Raw genomic sequence first — 22,101 nt, 5'->3', positions numbered from 1 at the left:
CAAACTGATATCACATTTTGCTATCAGATTGTCTTGACTAAATTTGATTACAAATTAAGATTTCGTTTTGCTGCCACTTCAAACAATTATAAAAAATAAGTTGTTAAGGTATTTCGAAACTTCTTAGCCAACCTTGTATAATAACTCTAAGAATATACTATTAGTGTAATTATCTTATGGCATATAGAATTCCATATCAATCGAGAAACCCCTATATTTAACGATTTTTCCATTTTTTTTACTGATAGCAAAAACAGTTATCAATTTGCTATCACTGATTGCAGGATTTGTTTTCAACTTGCTGTTACGGGAACATTTTTTTTTGCTCTCATTTTTGATGTTTTAACCGTTAAAACGACCAAAACGACAACAAGCTGAGTTATCATAACTTGCAATATCACAACATCAAAATTTGTTTTCAAATTGCTGTCAGACTTTGCTCGGGTTGCGCTGTATACGACCTGCGAGATTTTTTGGTAGTGTTGTACTTTTTACAACGGCGCGCGTCCTGAAGGGTTAATCACGGTTTAACAAAATAGTTTTTAAAATTGTCCATTTAGGGCCGATTTCTTCACCTCGGCTTAACCGGTAAGCCAGGCTTACCCATATAGTTAAACCTGGTTTAACGCTTAAGCCAGAGTGAAGAAATCGGGGGTTAATCGGTTCTTATACAAATACCTGAATAACACAAAAAATAAAGATAATTATTTTACTTTTTAAACTCAAAACATCGCTTTATTTACAAGTTAACAGCCGATCAATAAGAAATTCTGAACAAATCAATAGTGCTGATCGATTTTCACGTAACTTTCTCCGTGTGGATGGTGGGCGTGTCCGTTGCGTTGAACATGAACCTGGAATCCTCCCTTGTGGTCCGAGCTGTAATCTACCACACGATGAGTGCCATCAGCCTCATCCAAAGTGTACTGCCCCTTCACGACATCTCCGTCACGGTGTTCCCACTGACTCTTGTGATCGTGGGTGTGGCCATCCTTAACTCCATACTCATACTTGTACTTCGGGTGCGAATGATGGTAATCCTCGTGATGATAATCGTGATCTACTTCAAAGTATCGTGCGGAGGCAACAACGGCCAAGCAGGCAACCAGAGCGATGATCTTGGGGAAATAAACTCAACTTTGTTTAGAGGTCAAATTGCGAAATCATAATTCATTACCTTGAACATTTTGGATCTCCTGTGAGTTGTGATTGGAACTCGAATTGTTGCTTGCGCAGGCGTTTTTTGTGAACTGATGTCAGAACCAATTAGGCAAAGAACTTTTATACGGCTTGATGGTTTTGGTTCATTTTCGATTCCATTTTTCCACACATTCTTTCTACTTCCACCACACCCTTCCGAAGCTAATTACGGTAGGTCAGCTTTTCCGTTCGCTTTACTGTACATACTGTGTTCAATGGAAATAAATGCCAATTTGAAGCTGCCTTTATTTACTTCGATCACAATGTAGACGGAGAGAAAGATGATTGGAGTTGAAGGAATTTCTCTGAAATGACAACGGAATGGCAATATCATTTGAAGAAGTTTTTCTCGATGTTGACCCTTAAGGTATGACAATCCCCAATTAAAATTAATTATTATTTACGCAAAAAATTCTAAATTCAAAAGGCCATTGACAATTGGGAAGTAATTCTGGCTCGACAATTTATGTGATCAATATGTAACAATTCCATCAGCATTAAGCATGAACATTAGCTGAAAATATAGCATACAATATAAAACTCCTTTGCTGAGTGGGATTCTACACCAGTTCATCACAGTACATCGAACAGTATACCTATCACAGAAAATCTAAAATGTTTAAGGTAAGTGACATGTATTTTCCCTTTGACTTTTAATCAATGTTCCATCTATTCCATTTAGATCATCGTTCTGACTGTTTGTTTGGCCGTTGTTGCCGCCGCACCCTACTACGGAGGAGACTACAATCGTCATCATGAGGACCATCATCACTCGCATCCAAAGTACAAATTCCGGTATGGTGTTAAGGATGGATACACCCACGATCATAAGAGTGCCTGGGAACACCGTGACGGTGATGTGGTGAAAGGACAGTACACTCTGGATGAAGCTGATGGCACTCATCGTGTGGTTGATTACAGCTCGGACCACAAGTCTGGATTCCAGGTCCATGTGCAGCGCAACGGACAAGCTCGTCACCCACACGGAACGAGCTACGTAAAAATCGATCAACACTACTAACTTTTGTAAGACTGATATCTATCGAAGTCAATGATGTTGCTTCGGTTGAACTTGTACAATTGTAAATTTTAGTATATTTGACTAAATAATGCCTCATTTTGTTTTAAATTTTACTCTAAGTTTCCAAATCTATCATGAACAATAGACCGAATCAATTTCTTGATTAGTATTAGCGTGGTCGATATTATATTTTGTTAACAGCATTTTGTGAACTTGGTGAGTTAATCGCAGTTTTTTATGCATTAAATGAGTTCAAAAGTGCAGTGGAAAAGCAACAGTACAGCAGCTTATTACTTATTTCATATAATACTGGGGGTTTGAAATCGATAACTTGTTCGAAACCAATGTACCCACTAAGTGGAAATGTTTGCTACTACACTAAACTTTAAACATTGTTTGTCTTATAAAAAATGTATTTCTCCTTATTATTTTCGAAATTCTAAAAACAAACTAAAAAACTTGAAAAATTTATCTGGAAACTCGCTTATTTTACAGCGAAACAAAAATTAACTTTTGTCTCAAAAGCAAACTTATGTGTGTCGGTCAAAATGTTGGGTTCCTGAATCCAAGACCGGGCTCGAATTGGCTCCAACACGTTATACTTTTGAGCTTTATCTCAATTCAAAGCCATGCATAGAAAAGGCGCCAAGGGAGGTGTTTTTCCTAATTTTGGGAGCAATTGAGACTTTATAGGGCAAAATATGTTATTTTGGGTTTATTTTGACTGCAATCAATTTTGCAGCATACCGCTTATTCGATTCGAAATTAGGTTTTATGCCTTTTCCGAAAAAAAATGAGCTCATCTGGTAGAAAATTGGGACTGCACTTCAAAATCTGTATAGGAAGTATGGGAAAACGATGATTTCATTTAATAAATCGTAGCATTTTCCCAATTGCATTAGGGGGTTGGTTGACCCTTGGTTCTCTTAGGCTAATCTATCATCTAGAATTTCACCAAAGACCGCATTAATATCGGACGCTTCATCAAGGTGATACGGGACGCAGTGTTATTTCCCCTATCTTCCCTCTCTTCTAACATAATAATTTATTTTTCTATCGCAGAAGATTCTAAAAACGATCAGCATATGCATTGCAAGTGAGCATACACGATGTTTAATAATATGAAAAAGTGTCTAAGATTTCCATCGTAGTAGCAACAGAGCAATGATGTATTTTTCCTCAACCATTCCGTTCGTCCTTAAGTAGTTAGCGATTCTTCTTGTTCTTGTTCTTGTTCAGTGATGCCCATCGCACAGTTTAATTTAACAGTTTAACCCTAGTAGGATGTTGGGTTCAATATGACCCTGATAGGCAAGCTGAACGTGTACTACGCCATTGTGGTGTGAAAAACCTAACTTTTTAGGAGGCTTTACTAGCCCTTTAAGGTGAAGGTCCCTTGCGTCCACTTTTCAAATTCTGAATTTTGCCTCATGTTTTTCAGAGCACAAATCTGGAGATCCGTCAAACGAAGCGGGCTGAAAATATTACTCAATGTTCTTTGCGAGTGAGCAACAAGTAGCATTTTCAGTCTCGTTGGCCTGATAAATAATCAGATATGTGTTTTAAACGAATTAAAAGGCGGCCATTGTGGCGGCCATATATAATTTCTAACAACCTTGTCCATAAGGAACTCGCATCCTTTTGCTGATAACCCCCTTAGATAACAACATCAAACTTTAGTTATTAACTTCTGGGCATTTTTTTTATTGTCGTACAAATTGGGCCGAAGGGTCTCAGATTTTCATGAAACTTTTGCCACAGGCAGGGCTCATGCATATATGAACAAAAAAAATTGAGGTAAATTCAGGGTCGCCTATTTTCCCGGAAAACTCAGGTGGATTTGTTTTCCCCTGACACTACTTACTTTGAAAAATCATAACTCAAGAACGAAGCATCGTAGAAACAAAGTTTTTTTTTAATATAAGCAGATTTTCTCAGAAAGCCAAAAAAATATGAACTGGAAAAAGTTTCCCACAAAATTTGGACTTTGGATTTGGACTTCTGAGAAAATTTGCTTTCATTTTCATTAAAAAACTTTGTTTCTACGATGCTTCGTTCTTGAGTTCTGATTTTTCAAAGAAAAGGCTTTTATGACACATTTGGATATTTTTCAACAAAATCGGCCAATGCTCAGAAACGAAAAAAAGTGCATTCCAAAAATTTCTGTGATTAAAACTTATAAAATAACCTTCTTAAAAATATTTTTTCGAAAATTTTCCACGAGTTCGGGCATAGTTTTTCCGGCTTTTCTTTACGAATTTTCTCAACTGTGGAACTTTTTCCAGTTCATATTTTTTTTTTTTGATTTCTGAAAAAATTTGCTTCTATTTTCTAAAAAATCTTTGTTTCTAAGATGCTTCGTTCTTGAGTTATGATTTTTCAAAGTAAGTAGTGTCAGGGGAAAACAAAAAAAATCCACCTGAGTTTTCCGGGAAAATAGGCGATCCTGAATTTTCCTCATGTTTTTGTTCATATATCCATGAGCCCTGTCTGTGGAAAAAGTTTCATGAAAATCTGAGACCCTTCGGCCCAAACCCGTACGGTAATGAAAAAATCCCCTTCTTTCAAAGATGACATTTTTCATGTTGAGCCGCGTTCTGATTAGAAAATGAGACTATAAATATTTTTCGTGGAACAGTTTCTGATTTAAAAAACGAAGTAATTAACATTAAAAAAAAGAAATTTACAGATATAGCGATACTCGGAAGTCAACGGACACACGGAGTATGCACGGTTACTTGGCTCATACAATTGAAAGGTCTTATCATTAGGATCATTTTTTTTTTTTGAGAGACCGTATGTTTCTAAGATCCATTGTGAAACACAAAATATGTAGGGTAAAAACACTAGACTTCGCCCCCCCCCTCAAAATTCTGCTCTAATCTTCATACATAAGAAATTGAATTTGTATGGAGGGAGCGAATACTAGTGCTTTTACCATATGTTTTTCCATAAATTTGCATCCTGGACCATTGTACATTGTACATTCTTCTAATATATTCTTACCCAGTACTATACATGAAAAGAATAAGTACCGTAAACTGGGGTGTAGTTGATCAGTGGGGTGAACCTGATCACTCAATTACCCACGGATATCGACTTTCAAGAAAGTTACCACTCCATTTTATTGTTACGTCATTGGATTGCGGATGGTTAAAATAGAATTGTTGCTTCCTTGAAAGTCGATATCCGCGGGTAATGGAGTGATCAGGTCCACCCTACTGATCAATTACACCCCAGTTTACGGTAATCAAAATAATAACAAAATCGAATAGGTTGTAAAATAGTTTCCGTAATCCAGAGTAACATAGCGTAGACTATGGCTAGCCGACGTGGTTTATGAATGGTCCCAAAATTGATTGATTTATCTTTATTATAGAGACTTTCAGCCAATGGTCCCAAAAGTATTGTGAATCCTTTAAACATTTTTTTTTATTGAGACTTTTCAACTTTGTTGTCATTTTGGTCTGTTTATTTGGTGGTAACCTTTTATAATCAGTTGTATACTTCAAAAATTGTTTAAATAGGCATTTTATAAAATCGTTTATTAATTTAATAAAATATTTGATCGTATTACTTTTATAAGATATTTGATTGAAAAAGAGCACTAACATAAAGTTTCGTTTATTAAATCCAACACTAGGATATCATATTAATGTAATAGTAATAAGCAACTTCGAACCTAATATGTATTGTATCTAGTATTCTTACCAAGCATGAATATTTGAGAATGTATCTCATTGCGTTACAAAACCCAACTAAGAAAAAATCGTTTTATTTCAATATTTTTGAAATAAATTTTTCATTGATTCTATGTCATTTAACAGCTAAGTAACAGCAGATTACGAAATATAATTCGTGAGCAGCAACTGATTCAATGAAAAATATTTGAATATTTTATAAGGTCGGGCATGCCGATTAATGTTACCCTGCTGATAAATGATACCCTGTTTCATGGTACATACAATGAATTAAAATGTTACGCAGAAATATTCAAAAATGGAGGTGCAGCATTTTGAAAATATATAGAATAACTATTACTAAGAGTAAAAAATGATGCAGACATTATTTTAACAAATATATTTGTATTTACAATTGTACAAGCTCAATCAAAGCAACATAATTGACTTTGATAGTTATCAGTCTCACGTAAGTTAGTAGTGTTGATCGATTTTTACGTAGCTCGTTCCGTGTGGGTGACGAGCTTGTCCGTTGCGCTGAACATGGACCTGGAACCCAGACTTGTGGTCCGAGCTGTAATCAACCACACGATGTGTGCCATCAGCCTCATCCAGAGTGTACTGCCCTTTCACCACATCTCCGTCGCGGTGTTCCCAGGCACTCTTATGATCGTGGGTGTATCCATCCTTAACACCATATCGGAATTTGTACTTTGGATGCGAGTGATGATGATCCTCATGATGATGACTAAGGCCCCCTGCGTAGTAGGGTGCGGCAGCAACAACGACCAAACAAACACCCAGAACGATGATCTGAATGGAACAGAGGCAACTTTGATAAGAAATATGTATAATTCTAAAATTCGTTTTACTTACCTTAAACATTTTAGATTTCCTGTGTTATGGATGCTGTACGATGCTCTGTGTTGAACTGATGTAGAATCCAACTTGGAAAGGAATTTTATATTGAATGGTATATAGTGTAAATCATATGTACCTACAAAATTCGTTTTTTGAATAATTAAAGGAAGTTAACGTTAAGGGTCAAAATCGAAGGATAGTGTTTCATTTGATAATTGTCTTATTAATAACTTATTGTCAACAATTTTAATAATTGTTTAATTGGCCAGCAAAATTCATTCGAGACCATTTACCTTTCTTTCGATTTACATTATGATCGAAGTAAATATCGGCCTGTACACAGTACAGCAAAGCGAACGGAAAAGCTGAACTACCATAATTAGCTTCGGAAGGGTCTGGTGGAAGTAGAAAGAATGTGCGAAAAAATGAAATCGAAAATGATCCAAATCCATCAAACCGTATAAAAGTTCTTTGCCCAATTAGCTCTGACATCAGTTCCCAAAAGACGCTTTTGCAAGCAACATTCCAAGTGGCACCCACATACACAGGAGATCGAAAATGTTCAAGGTAATAATTTATGGTTTCGCATGATTGATTTCTAAGCAAAGATGAGTTTATTTCCCCAAGATCATCACTCTGGTCGCCTGTTTGGCCGTTGTTGCCTCCGCACGATACTTTGAAGTAGATCACGGTCATCATCACGAGGATTACCATCATTCACACCCGAAGTACAAGTTTGAGTATGGAGTTAAGGATGGCCACACCCACGATCACAAGAGCCAGTGGGAACACCGTGATGGAGATGTCGTGAAAGGACAGTACACTCTGGATGAGGCTGATGGCACTCACCGTGTGGTTGATTACAGCTCGGACCACAAGGGAGGATTCCAGGTTCATGTTCAGCGCAACGGACACGCTCACCACCCACACGGAGAAAGCTACGTTAAAATCGATCAGCACTATTGATTTGTTCAGCTCTTTTGATGATAGATTGTTAATGTGTAAATAAACCTCTGTTTTAAAATTGAAAGGCGGAATTATTGACAAGGTTTTATAAGTCACCCTTACATGCATCTATGTTAAAAACGATAAAAGAGAAAATTTCCAAGATTTAGGTCCATATGTTTTTAAAAAATGTTAAACTCTGAATCCAAACAGCAACAAGTTGTGTTTTCTAAAAACTGTTTTTTGTATTTTGGATCAAATAAATTGCACTGAAATCTTATGTAATATTCGTCAGATAAGTTGCATTTGAACTCTTCTTATATATCTTATTAGCTTGACGTCCCCACTAAGACAAAGCCTGCTTCTTCCACTGTTATTAACATAGATCTTCCTTTGCCAATGACCATTTTGCATTCGTATATCGCGTGGCATGTACGAACTTATGCTATGCCCAAGGAAGTCAAGGAACTTTACGAAAAGTACCAATAGTGACTGACCATCAGCATTGTTACTGAAGGACACCCCTGTCTCCAAGGGAGGGTGTTGGCAACACGGACATGCGCGTTCAGTGCCAGCGGTTCAGCATCACCCGTGCGAATACAATGAGAGGTCATCTGATGATGATCGACAGACCTGTCATCGTTATTGATCTCACACGACCGAGAAAGTGCATAGTCACGATTGCAAAAATTTGTTATTCTAAATTACTCTACAATTTGTTAGTTTTCCTAATTTGTTCCTTATTATACTAAGTGATTTGAATTTGTAAGTACCTAAAATGATTGAAATACTACCTACATGAACTAATAAATAAAAAAATAAATAAATTTGTAGCTTAAACACTAGTTGGAGCAAAACATCATTGTTACAACTCGACGGATAGGCTAAAGTAGAGGACAAATCAATGTAAGTAAAACACGAATTGTAAAATCTATGTACAAAATTTAATGTCTATTAAAATTACAGCTTAAAGCTTACTCACTATCCCAACAAACGAGTTTGCTCTAAAGAGGTCCGAAACTGATCCGCTCCTGTAACAACAATCTTTAAGATTGATTTTTTACTTGCAAGCTCGGGAAGATGACGGGAGTTCAACCGAGCTCGATTGAAATATCTACCGATGCGCAATGCATTTTATGCAAGAAACCGAATAGTGCAGAGGCCAAAATGGTCCAGTGCGATGGGTGTAGCCGGTGGTATCACTTTTCGTGTGCTGGTGTCGGCGATAGTATCGAAGCAGATGATCGAAGCTATCGATGCGCTTTATGCCGACCACGGGGTTCCCGTACGTCGTCGTCGATACGGTCAACACCGTCGACTACTGCAAGTGCGAGAGAAGCCAAGTTGCAATTGGAGATGCAGCAGTTAGCAGAGGAGAAGGAACTTCAGGCGAAGTTAATGGCAGAGAAGGCCAAGTTGGAGAAGGAGTTCTTGGAGCGGAAGTACAAGTTGCTCCATGCGCAGTTGGATGAGGATGCAAGGGCAAGTTCGAGAGCAAGTGTACAAAGCGGTGTCAGTTTACCCGGTAGCGACGACATTGTTCGAGACTGGATTCATAATCACCAAGCGATCCTGAGTGCCAAATCTGGGAAAGTTAATCCCACTGGACTCACATCGCAGGCGGGTGGCCACGTTGTAGCAACAGAATCCATACCGGTCTCAAGTCCCGCGCAGGACAGCTTGAATTTAGCCTCAATCTCTGCGGCAGTTGACAACGAAGGGAGATCCAGGCAGGTCGTCATTCAACCTGTTATGAAAATTATCGACGACGTCATCTCTCCTATTTCGACCGTATACCAAGGAGGGTTCACCAGCGTAGCCAATCCCGCTTTGCCACGAACACCCCTGCAGCAATCAACACCCAGGACATGCTCCGTTTCGCAGACGCACATTCCAGCAACACAGCCGACAGTATTGCGGCAAACTGATGTCAACACGAGTCAGCGTGCGGGGCCTGCAGCAACAACATCAGGAGGATACCAACAACCTGTCGACAGACCGGCAGCGATGCACCCTCCAGCAGGTCAGTACGTTCCGTATGCACCCCCGACTATGGTGAGTACTATCAGTTCAGAAGTCTTCGCCAGAGGAAGCGCAGAACCTAACGCGCAATACTATACCCGACCACCAAACACATTACCGTCAATGCTAGGGCAGTTAGGGCAATCTCAAACACGTAGGAACGAGCCAGTGGTGTACTCTGGTTTCGACAGTAATTTCTTAAGCAGAAATCAGCCTCCGTGTCTTTCGAACCCCCTAGTGTCACAAAACGTTCCCTACTCTGCTTCTCATTCACAATCTGTACCAATATCACAACCATGGGACAATCCTTATCCGCCACTTCGTCCTTCTGTAGTAAGTGTCTCCAGCTACCAAGGACCAATACCAGCTGTGCCGAATCCACAGTTGCAGTACGAGATGTCTCAACTATCGTTCGGCCCTAACCCGCAGCAATTGGCAGCACGACATGTAGTTCCGAAAGACCTACCGTGTTTCACCGGTGACCCAATCGAGTGGCCGATATTCTGGAGTAGCTACAAAACGTCAACAGAGATGTGCGGATACAACGATTCTGAAAATCTGATGCGATTACAACGGAGCTTGAAGGGGGATGCGAGGAAAGCAGTGAGCAGTTTTCTCCTCCATCCGTCGAACGTTCCTGAGATAATCAACTCGCTGCAAGTGCTGTATGGGCGTCCTGAGGCCATCGTCAATTCCCTGTTGGCTGAGGTGCGGGCAACGCCAGCTCCGCGGCCGGAGAAACTTGGAACGATCATCAACTTCGGTTTGGCGGTTCGCAATTTTTGTACACATCTAGTGTCTACCGGACAGCATATGCATTTGACAAACCCGATATTGATTGAGGAGCTAGTGGAAAAACTTCCAGCCAACATCAAGCTGGATTGGGCAATGCATAAGCAACGGGTACCTAATGCAGATTTGAGAGCCTTCGCCGACTACATGAATGTCATCGTAACGGCAGCGAGTAGTGTCACGCCCGTTCTCACGAAATCCGAAAAACCGAAAGGGAAGGTCGAGATACATACGGTGAACACACGCAAGGACAAGGTAATCAACAAGAGCACAGTAGAGCCTTCCAACCAAGCCGGAACTGAGCGTCCTTGTGTGGTGTGTCAAAATACGGGACATAAACCGAAAGACTGCAGCACCTTCAAGTCGAAGACGTTGGAGGACAAGTGGAAAGCGGCACAAGAAGTAAATCTGTGTAGACGATGCTTGTATCCGCATGGTAAATGGCCGTGCAAGGCATCGAACTGCGGAGTAAATGGCTGTCAACAACGGCATCATCGGTTGCTCCACCCAGGCGATCCTAGAGAACCAAGAGCTGAGGCCTCAACTCAAAGTTCCAGCGTCATCTCTGTTCATCAGCAGCAACACACAGTTCTTTTTCGTATCATCCCAGTAATCCTCTACGCTAATGGTCGGTCAGTGTCAACCTTCGCTTTCTTGGACGGTGGATCTGATTCAACCCTGGTGGAACGATCTTTGGCTGAAGCGTTAGGCGTAGAAGGTCCAATCTCTCCACTGTGTATGCAGTGGACCAACGGGGTGAAGCGTGTGGAGGACGAATCGCAGCAAATCCAACTAAATATCTCGGGACAGTCCGCGGACAAGCAGTTCACCCTACGAAGAGTGCAAACCGTCGACGGATTAGAACTTCCGAGGCAGTCCGTGAACTTCACGGAGATGAGAAGTAAATTTCCGTACATGAGGGGCCTACCGGTCCAAAGCTACAACGATGCCGTTCCAGGCATACTCATCGGGTTGGACAACACTAGGTTGAAAACTACATTGAAGCTGCGGGAGGGACGCGAAGACGAACCAGTAGTTGCCAAAACTAGACTGGGCTGGGTCATATACGGTCGATCTGGGAAAGATGTCGGGATCCCATTGCAGCGTGTTCACCATATCTGTTCTAAATCACGCGACGAAGACCTTCACGAATTAGTAAAAAGCTTCTTTTCTATGGAAAGCGTCGGCATTGCGGTGAACGAGGTGAAGGAATCAGCAGAGGATAAGCGAGCTCAACAGATTCTTCAAGCAACCACGAAGCGGACGGAAACTGGTCGATTTGAAACGGGGCTTCTATGGAAATTCGACCACATTGAGTTTCCTAACAGCCGCCCCATGGCCGAACGGAGATTGCAATGTCTGGAACGTCGCCTTCTCAAATCTCCTTCATTGTACGCCAACGTAAGGCAGCAGATAGCGGAATACATTACCAAAGGCTACGCGCACAAAGCAGTTCAACGAGAGATGGATGAGATGGATCCGAAGCGAACGTGGTTTCTGCCGTTGGGCGTTGTAGTGAATCCTAAAAATCCCGAAAAAGTCAGGGTTGTTTGGGACGCCGCTGCTTCGGTAGAAGGCGTATCATTGAACTCCGTTTTGCTTAAAGGCCCGGATCTGCTCACACCTTTGCAAGCAGTCTTGTGCAGATATCGACAAAGGGAAATTGCCATAAGTGGCGATATTATGGAAATGTTCCACCAAGTGCTTATCAGGCGAGAAGATCGTGCAGCTCAGTGGTTCATGTGGCGGGACAGCCCATCCGATCCAATTCAGGTCTACATTATGGACGTTGCCACGTTTGGATCAACGTGTTCCCCGAGCTCAACACAGTATGTGAAGAACCAAAATGCGGAGGAATATGCGGTGGAGTTCCCGGAAGCTTCTGAGGCGATAAAGGAAAATCATTATGTGGACGACTTCCTCGACAGTGTCGACACGATTGCAGAAGCAGTGGAGCTAGCGCTTGGCGTCAAAAAAGTTCACGAAAAGGCTGGATTTCTTATTCGACATTGGATGTCGAATTCTACGGAAGTGCTGGAGCGGATTGGAGAGCAGAATACGCAGTTAGTCAAAAGCTTCACAATGGATAAGGGCAGCAACCTGGAACGGGTGTTGGGAATGGTTTGGCGACCACAAGAGGATATGTTTGTTTTCTCCCTAACTTCTCGAGAAGACCTGCGACGCCTATTAGATGGATCTACTGTACCAACTAAACGCCAACTCCTCAGCTTGGTAATGAGCGTGTTCGACCCGTTGGGGATGGTGGCTCCGTTTGTGGTGCACGGCAAGTCAATAGTGCAAGACGTGTGGAGATCCGGAATCAACTGGGATGAGCGACTCCCTGCGGATATCGTACCTCGATGGGAGCAGTATGTCAAGTTACTTCGAACACTGGACACGGTGAGGATATCCAGGTGCTACTTTCCAGGCTATCACCCAGAAGCATATAACTCAAATGAGCTGCACATATTTGTGGATGCCAGTAGCGCCGCATATGCCGCCGCAGCCTACTTCAGGATTGTGGACAAAGGAGAAATACGCTGCTGTCTGGTGTCTGCAAGAACCAAGGTAGCGCCGATCAAACTGCTGTCGGTGCCCCGGTTGGAGCTACAAGCTGCTGTTATCGGCACGCGGCTCATGAAATCGATTCTCTCCAATCATACAGTTCCAGTCAAACGAACCATATTATGGAGTGATTCTTCAACAGTCCTGAACTGGTTACGGTCGGACCCCCGAAATTACAAACAGTTTGTGGCGTTCCGGGTAACAGAAATCCTGGACGAAACGGAAATAAGCAATTGGAGGAAGGTGCCTACCAGGCTGAATGTTGCCGATGAAGCCACCAAGTGGGGACACGGCCCATGTTTCGACGAACATAGCAGGTGGTTCAAAGGTCCTGAGTTTTTGTATAAACCAGAATGTGATTGGCCAGCTGACGCAATAGAACCAGCAACAACGGAAGAGTTAAGAGCAGTCCATGTACTTCAGCAGGTAACAGCAGTACCAGTAATTGAATTTGAACGCTTTTCGAAGTGGGAAAGAGTAAACCGCACAGTGGCGTTTGTGTTGCGGTTTGGCGACAAGCAGATGCATCGGGATAAATCAGGACCTCTCAGCAGTGAGGAGTTAAAGCGGGCGGAGACAGTCATATTCAGACTCATCCAAGGAACTGAGTATCTGGAGGAATTGAACATACTTCGCAAAAATGATGCCGCACAACCAGAACAGCATAAGCAAGTCCAGAAAAGCAGTCGAATCTTTAAGCTATCTCCATTCTTGGACCCCGCTGGGGTAATTCGAATGCGTTCCCGCATTGCTGCAGCAGAATGCATTCCGAGTGAAGGCAAATTTCCCGTGATTCTGCCAAAGGATCATCATGCCACAAAGCTTATCATTAATTGGTATCACCGGAAGTACAACCATGCCAATAACGAAACGGTGGTTAACGAGATTCGGCAGAGGTTTCACGTTTCTGAATTGCGGACAATCGTCAAGAAGGTGGCCAGCAACTGTAACTGGTGCAAAGTATACAAATCCAAGCCCCAGATCCCATCAATGGGTCCTCTGCCCTCTGCTCGTCTAACACCGTATACGAGGGCCTTCACCTTTACAGGACTGGATTATTTCGGGCCAATAAATGTTCGCCGCGGTCGTGGAGGCGTCAAAAGATGGGTTGCGCTTTTCACCTGTCTAGGAACCCGAGCAGTCCACTTAGAAATAGCCCACAGCCTGTCTGCAGAATCCTGCAAGATGGCAATTCGCAGGTTCATCGCCCGCAGAGGTTCGCCTCAGGAAATTTATTCAGACCAAGGGACCAACTTTCAGAGTGCCAGCGCGGAGTTAAAACAGCAGATGGAGATAACAAACCGAGATCTATTGGAAACCTTCACGAACGCAGAAACTCAATGGAAGCTGAATCCTCCGTATGCTCCTCATATGGGAGGCATATGGGAAAGGCTCGTACGGTCAGTCAAGACTGGCTTGGCGCACATGGAGTTGCCGAGGAATCCGGACGAGGAAACGCTGATAACGGCTCTAGCAGAGGTGGAGTCCATGGTAAATTCGCGCCCTTTAACATATCTACCGATCGACAGTGAGGAGAGCGCTGCCTTGACTCCAAATCACTTTTTGCTGCTGAGTTCTAGCGGAGTCGTCCAGCCATCGGCACGGCCAACGGAGGAAAGTGAAGTTCTGCGGTCAAACTGGAAGCATGTTCAGGTTATGCTGGACCGCTTCTGGATGATGTGGATTCGTGAATATCTACCTGTGATCGCCCGGCAGCCGAAATGGTTTGGAGATGCTAGATCTATCAAAGTGGGAGATCTGGCGATCGTAGTAAACGAAGGCGTCAGGAACAGCTGGACCAGAGGAAGAATCTCCCGAGTATATCCTGGACGTGACGGACGAGTACGAAGCGCAGATGTGCAAACTGCTGCTGGTATCATGCGACGACCGGCTACTAAACTCGCCATCCTGGATATTGCCAATGAAGGAAGTACCGCTGAAGAAACTTGAAGCAGTACGTGCGGGGGCGTGTTGGCAACACGGACATGCGCGTTCAGTGCCAGCGGTTCAGCATCACCCGTGCGAATACAATGAGAGGTCATCTGATGATGATCGACAGACCTGTCATCGTTATTGATCTCACACGACCGAGAAAGTGCATAGTCACGATTGCAAAAATCTGTTATTCTAAATTACTCTACAATTTGTTAGTTTTCCTAATTTGTTCCTTATTATACTAAGTGATTTGAATTTGTAAGTACCTAAAATGATTGAAATACTACCTACATGAACTAATAAATAAAAAAATAAATAAATTTGTAGCTTAAACACTAGTTGGAGCAAAACATCATTGTTACAACTCGACGGATAGGCTAAAGTAGAGGACAAATCAATGTAAGTAAAACACGAATTGTAAAATCTATGTACAAAATTTAATGTCTATTAAAATTACAGCTTAAAGCTTACTCACTATCCCAACAAACGAGTTTGCTCTAAAGAGGTCCGAAAATGATCCGCTCCTGTAACAACAGAGGGGTTTTGGAGGTTTAAGGACAAGGTATTTGGAGTACATTGCTCAAAATTTCTAGAGAACCGTTTTTTAGAACCGTTGAACAGATTTGTATTAAAATGCATCACGCTGTTGACAACCACTGAACAGTTATCGTGATGCATTTTAATCCAAATCCGTTCAAAGGTTCTAAAAAACGGTGCACTAGAAATTTTGAGCTAGGTACTCCAAATACCTTGTCTTAACCCCTCCTATTACGGGAGTTTCATATGATAGGTGCCCTCCACATTTTACCGAAAATACGCACGGAAAAAAATCTATTCCCCTCATCATGAACAAAAAATCATGTTCTTATGATGTCTGCCAAGTAGATGTCTGCCAATAGATGAGTATATTAAATCAGATATACTTCAAGATAAACCATTAAATAGAGCAATTTGCCTATCAAACTGGCAAATCAACAATATCGGCTCTTCACTCGTTAGTAACTAAAATAGAAAAAACATTTGACAGTAAGGAATTATTATTGGCAACCTTTATAGATGTCGAAGGCGCGTTTGACAACGCTAGCTTTGCATCGATGAAAAGAGCCATGAGGAAACGTAATTTTTCGAGAAGTTTAACCGATTGGATAGAGCAAATGCTGTCGAAGAGGGAAATATCAGCATATTTAGGAGATTCAGTTGTAAAGGTAACAGCTATACAAGGCTGTCCTCAAGGGGGAGTAATATCTCCCCTCCTCTGGTCCCTGATTGTTGATGACCTTCTAACAAAACTACAGCATCAAGGTTTTGAAGTTGTTGGATTTGCGGATGACATTGTTGTCATTGTTCGTGGGAAATTTGATAATACTGTTTTCAATCGAATGCAAGAAGCATTGAGATTTACTTTAGTTTGGTGCAAAAATGAAGGGTTGAATATCAATTCCTCAAAAACAACGATTGTACCCTTCACTAGGAGACGAAAAATCTCTATATCGGAACTGAAGCTAGGAGATGTCGAATTATCTTTATCTCTAGATGTCAAATTTTTAGGAGTTGTACTAGATAGTAAACTCTGATGGCATAAACATGTGGGAAAACAGTTAGAAAAAGCTAGAAATGCTTTCTGGGGCTGTAAAAGAACTTTTGGGATGAAATGGGCCTTGAAGCCGAAGATGATACTTTGGATTTATCTGGCCATTGTGAAACCCATTATTACTTATGCTTCTATTATTTGGTGGGAAAAGACCAAACAAGTTACAACTCAAACACAATTAAACAAGCTACAAAGGCTTGCAACAGCTTCACTAACTGGGGCAATGCATAGCACCCCATCAAAAGCTTTGGATGCAATGCTAAATCTTCTGCCATTGCATGATTGTATTCAAATAACAGCTGCTAAAAGTGGTCTAAGTATGAGAAGGTCCTTAAATCTCAATGATTATAACCTTAGAGGGCATATGAGTATACTAAAGACTTACGAAATCGACCCAGTATATTTGGTCAATGAAGATTACATGATAAAGCGTAACTTTTTTGGTCATCTATTTTGTGTTGCTGATGTGACTCGTCAGGATTGGGAAACAGGGGAGCCAGATTTTCGATCTGGTTCAACTGTTTTTTACACTGACGGCTCAAAACAAGACAATTTGGTTGGGGCTGGTATTTTTGGCCCCGGTGTCAACGTTTCATTGCCACTGGGAAGGTGGCCTACTGTCTTCCAGGCTGAAGTCTATGCTTTTATGGAATTGCCGACATATGTCTCAAAAGGCGCTATAGAAATGCTAATATTTGTATATGTTCGAATAGCAAAGCAGCATTGAATGCTTTGAAGTCCAAAGTGTATACCTCGAAACTAGTCTTGGAATGCTCGAAGCTACTGCAGCAATTGTCCTGTCGCAATAAGGTTAATCTGTATTGGGTTCCTGGGCATCGCGGAATAGAAGGAAATGAAAAAGCTGATCAGTTGGCAAAACAAGGGTCATCCACTCAATTCATAGGACCGGAGCCATTTTTTGGATTGGCTCCAAGTGCCTTAAAAATGAAATTCAAGATTTTAGAAGAATTTAAAATTAAGCGTAACTGGATGAACATAACTGATTCTCGTCAATCTAAGCGATTCATCACACCAGACGCCATTAACACACTAAGGCTAATAGACCTGAACAAAAGTGACCTAAGTACTTACACTGGACTAATAACTGGCCACTGCCCTTGCAAATACTATCTGAAATTGATTGGTAAATTGCAAGAAGATAAATGTCGATTTTGTAAATTAGAGACTGAAACGTCTGAGCATTGATTGTGCAAGTGTGTTGCACTTTATCACAAGCGCTGTAGATTTCTGGAAAGGGGCCTAATGGGGCCTCAGGAAATTTGGGCTTCTCATCCCAAACATGTACTAAGATTCATACGAAACGCGGTACCTGATTGGGACAAACGCCATTTGCTGTGAGGATAGTCTAGTCACTCCTGATAGTGTCGGTTCTTTTCAGTACGGCAATAAAAAAAAAATGAAGAGGATGACGCCACAATAGATCAAATCAATGGTCGCAGTGGCATTATGTCCCCAATAAGGAAAAAAAAATGTCTGCCAAATCATAATATCATAATTAAGATTGATAATATCATGAATGAGTTGACCAGAAATATGAATAGAAACAAGCATTTTCATAAATTATATTCATGGTCGCTTCCTAGCGTTACACTTATCTGCCATATGCAATTATGTAAATCGCGCGGTCGTCCAGCACAGACATGTGGAAAAAGTTGAACCTGCTATTTTTGCAAGGTTTTTATTTGGTTAGAGTAATAAATGTGCATATATCAGGAAATGGAACATCAAAACAGTGTGCCCATAAGATTCGGCAGGTTGATGGGAGTTGATTGACTAAAAAGTAAACGCGCAAAAAGTGCCCAGTGCGCGTTTTCATTGTGCCATCCGTCGTAGTTCCGAGTTTATGTACGGAGGGTGAAGCAAAGTGGGAATCGCGCGCGCTAATGTACGGTAATTCTATCTATTTTTCCGGTTTATCCTTCATTCGACGACTTCGGAGACTCAGCAAGTGGTGTGAACTAATAAACAATCGATATGGTTTGGAGGGCATCCTTAGCCTGTTGGTGTAGCAGGCAATGACAAAAATAGTAAACCAGCTGAATATGATTATCCGGTGAGTTCGATCATTGTTGTTCTCTTTTATATTTGAACATGACATATCTTCACTAACAAGAGGCCATGTAAAAGTGCTGCTTGCTCATAGAAAGAAAAGGATGATGGATAGGTCCCAAAATCATAGAAATGGGCTCTGATATCACGTATTTTATTTTCTTATGATTTAAGCTTGCATCGTTTTATTAATCTAATTAAAAGCATTTGGGACCGACAACGACGGAATCTCTCTCTCTCTCTCTCTCTTCTTGGCGTTACGTCCTCATTGGGACAAAGCCTGCTTCTCAGCTTAGTGTTCTATGAGCACTTCCACAGTTATTAACTGAGAACTTCCTCTGCCAATGACCATTTTGCATGCGTATATCGTGTGGCAGGCACGAAGATACTCTATGCCCAAGGAAGTCAAGGAAATTTCCTTTACGAAAAGATCCTGGACCGACCGGGAATCGAACCCTCAGCATGGTCATGCTGAATACCCGTGCGTTTACCGCCTCGGCTATATAGGCCGACGGAATCATAAAAGTTATATTTAATTCCATGAATTCTATGCATGGCGCCATCTCAATCAACCATGATTTTATGAATTTGACTGAGAAGCATTGCGGTCCGACGACGACGGGATCATAAAAGTAATTCTTAAGTCCATGAATTCTATGCATGGCTCCATCTCACTCAACCATAATTTTATGAATCTGGTGGTAAAGCATCAGGATCTGCATCCAGGTTTATGAAAATTATTCTTGGCTTCATGAATGCTTCTCATGATCCCAGCTTATTTAATCATAGCTTCATGATGATATTTTCCATTTTTGGTCGTCGAAAGCCAAAACAATAACGGGTGCATAGCGTTATGGTGAAATCAATCATAAAATCATACAATTTAATCATGGTTTATATTTATTACATAAAATCATAAAAATATTGGGAAACTATGAGTCATATTCATGGTCTTGGGAATGGATTTTTTTTCCGTGCGTTGTCACCCTTTCTGCACACGGGCCTGCTAGGGGTTACGTTTGGACTCTCAACAATCGATTCGACGAGGAGGAGCCAATAAACTTTATACAATTGGGAATGCAGTTATCTTTCACAAATTGTGTAATTTATCAAGCATATAATTTCTAATTTTGGTTTGCTTGTTTAGATTGTGTTCCAAATATGTTGGAAAAAACATTCGCTTTTTTATTATTTTTTTTTTACATTTGAGAAATACATAAAAGTATATGCATGGCAAAAGCTTTTGTGATATCCAAGTGCGTAATTTTTGTCGATGCTGCATCATTTTTTCAAGGTTATTAGGTTTATACTTGGTTACACCCCTTTGTGACCATGACAAACTCACCGTGGCACCGGAGATGCCTTGAATTACAAAACTACCCATATTAAAATGCAAAACTGTTACATTATTCATCGGCTGCGATATACGATACAGTAGCCGAGTCTTAAAAAAGGAGGCAATTAAAAAATCTCAAATCTCCAAAGAAAATATTGGCTATACATAGTTTTGATATAAAGATGCTTTCCCATTATCCTCTTCCAATGTTTATGCACGAGTTGCATGCATATCTGCATGAAGTTCCATGACGACCGAGACTTTAAGATTAACAAGTTGATCGTTAAAAGGAACAGCAATTAAACCTTCATGATCTTTTTTTTTTTGAAGATAATCATGTATCTTCTTTTATTCTCAAAGAAGTAAAGTCACACGCTCGCTATTTTTGGTCAAATTAGAAAAGTTTGTTGAAGTTTGGCTCTGTTTACCTAAACATGTTATGTATAAGCTTAAATTTCAAGTATGATGGACATTATAGTGTCCCGGGCAGAGTTCAAGTACTGACGATCAAAATGGTATATTGGTTTGTTTGAGATAAGAGGTAAAAGTACTGAAAATAATAGTAAAAATTTGTTCTTGAACCATCCAACCAATAGCAAAATATGATATTTGAAGATCAATCAAATAGCTCGCTGCTATTGGTTAGATCTTACCACGAGCTAAATGTGCTATGATGATGATGTTCCAGGAGTAAAATTGAGATATTATTTTCAGCACTTTTACCTCTTATCTCAAGCAAACAAGTATCACTTTTTGTTCTCCATATCAAAATATGCTATTATTGAGATTTTTCCCTTTGCTCGGGGTGTCCCAAAATTACACATTGTCAACAAGATTGGGGGCTCACCCTGCAAATGATAGCTAAGGGTGTTAGAAACAAACTTATGTATGACGGCACCCAACTAACAATTGCAAGTCACAAACAAGCAAGCTTGCTGAATTGTTGCCTAATAATGGTAATGATAGCTGAGCTAAAATTATGCTCTACACATTACTGTTTAAATGATTTTACAATTGAAAAAGTAGTCAATGTTCGACTTTCCTCATCGGTATCAACAATGATATATTAAAACACTTTTCAAAAGTTTAACAAGAAATTTATTCGACAAGTATTGATTGCTTAACAAAAGAGTTTAACAAAACATTTGTCTGCATCTTATTAAGCTGATTTATCGATAAGCATATGCTCCTGAACAATGTGCCTTTCACTTGTCAAATAAACGCCTTCAGCCCGTCATAGTTTGACTCGGAACTTTGTTCGGATTATGGGATAAATCATGGCTAAAACTGTTTAGACAACCAAGTTATTAACCCTAAAAGGGATACCTTTATGGTCTCAGTCTCCCCAGCCAGCAATTTGGTTGCTATATAAAAATTGCAACTGAAATAGTCACACTTATATAGAACCAAAGAAATCATATTCAATGCACGAAACAGGCATATACATACTAAAGTGGAGGCCATATCAAAACATATATACGATTACTGCGATTCCATCCAACATGATTTACGATTTCTCGAAAAATTTCTACGATTTCGCCGATTTTCTCCGTCTTAATATACGTTTTGCATGATCTTATTACGATTGAGTGTACCGATATACGACTCAAGATTTTCACATAAAAAAACAATCCGGGTTCGATGAGAATCGAACTTAGGTCCTTTGATTGAGAACTACGCGTTATCTCTATTGGCTACATTGCCAAGTTGAAAGTAGAGAGTTCAAAGTGAATGGGATGAAACGAATAAAAACTAGCATGATACGGTGCGGGACTTGTGGTGGGAGCGTTGTTGTTGTGCATTGAGTGGCAAGTTGTGCCGTGCAAGAGACCCGGAATTCACATCGATGTTGGAATCTATGCATCACTTATTGTAAGTCATCTGCTAATATGAAAACCTATTTATTTGGTTGAAATTATTGCTACCATGGTTGGAATGTGTCGACAACAACAATAATGCAAATTTGTGATGAATATTATTTTTTTCTTTTTCTCCATCATACAAATATGTAAACAAAACCATTTACGATTTCCGAGATTAAGATTCGACTATTAAAAGTGCAGTAACAATCATATGCGACTGT

At 40.7% G+C, this 22,101-nt stretch overlaps 5 protein-coding genes across 5 annotated transcripts; 3 read left to right on the top strand and 2 right to left on the bottom strand.

Moving 5' to 3' along the window:
* Window positions 1-743: 743 nt before the first annotated feature.
* On the bottom strand, window positions 744-1,320 carry LOC109404357 (cuticle protein 19-like). Its single transcript, XM_019677207.3, has 2 exons — window positions 1,178-1,320; window positions 744-1,118 (listed from the first exon to the last, which is right to left on the bottom strand). Exons 1-2 carry the CDS (start codon window positions 1,184-1,186, stop codon window positions 780-782), a joined length of 348 nt encoding a protein of 115 aa, XP_019532752.2. The 5' UTR covers window positions 1,187-1,320; the 3' UTR covers window positions 744-779.
* Window positions 1,321-1,720: 400 nt separating this feature from the next.
* LOC109399504 (cuticle protein 19-like) lies at window positions 1,721-2,306 on the top strand. Its single transcript, XM_062848855.1, has 2 exons — window positions 1,721-1,824; window positions 1,883-2,306. The coding sequence occupies exons 1-2, from the start codon at window positions 1,816-1,818 to the stop codon at window positions 2,219-2,221; spliced, it is 348 nt and encodes a 115-aa protein (XP_062704839.1). The 5' UTR covers window positions 1,721-1,815; the 3' UTR covers window positions 2,222-2,306.
* Window positions 2,307-6,375: 4,069 nt separating this feature from the next.
* On the bottom strand, window positions 6,376-6,786 carry LOC109399503 (cuticle protein 19-like). The gene is made up of 2 exons (XM_062848352.1): window positions 6,778-6,786; window positions 6,376-6,714 (listed from the first exon to the last, which is right to left on the bottom strand). The coding sequence occupies exons 1-2, from the start codon at window positions 6,784-6,786 to the stop codon at window positions 6,376-6,378; spliced, it is 348 nt and encodes a 115-aa protein (XP_062704336.1).
* Window positions 6,769-7,792, top strand: LOC134288245 (cuticle protein 19-like). The gene is made up of 2 exons (XM_062852443.1): window positions 6,769-7,329; window positions 7,390-7,792. The coding sequence occupies exons 1-2, from the start codon at window positions 7,321-7,323 to the stop codon at window positions 7,726-7,728; spliced, it is 348 nt and encodes a 115-aa protein (XP_062708427.1). The 5' UTR covers window positions 6,769-7,320; the 3' UTR covers window positions 7,729-7,792.
* Window positions 7,793-8,874: 1,082 nt separating this feature from the next.
* Window positions 8,875-15,036, top strand: LOC134286698 (uncharacterized). Its single transcript, XM_062848351.1, has one exon. The coding sequence runs from the start codon at window positions 8,875-8,877 to the stop codon at window positions 15,034-15,036; it is 6,162 nt and encodes a 2,053-aa protein (XP_062704335.1).
* The last annotated feature ends 7,065 nt before the right edge of the window (window positions 15,037-22,101 follow it).

Source organism: Aedes albopictus, chromosome 2, assembly GCF_035046485.1.
Source record: "Aedes albopictus strain Foshan chromosome 2, AalbF5, whole genome shotgun sequence".
NCBI lineage: Eukaryota > Metazoa > Arthropoda > Insecta > Diptera > Culicidae > Aedes > Aedes albopictus.
Note: the sequence above shows the minus strand (reverse complement) of the source record. Positions and strands in the feature narration are given on the sequence as shown.

Coding starts and splice junctions, on each gene's coding strand:
- LOC134286698 (XM_062848351.1), top strand. CDS start 8,875: ATGGTCCAGTGCGATGGGTGTAGCCGGTGGTATCACTTTTCGTGTGCT.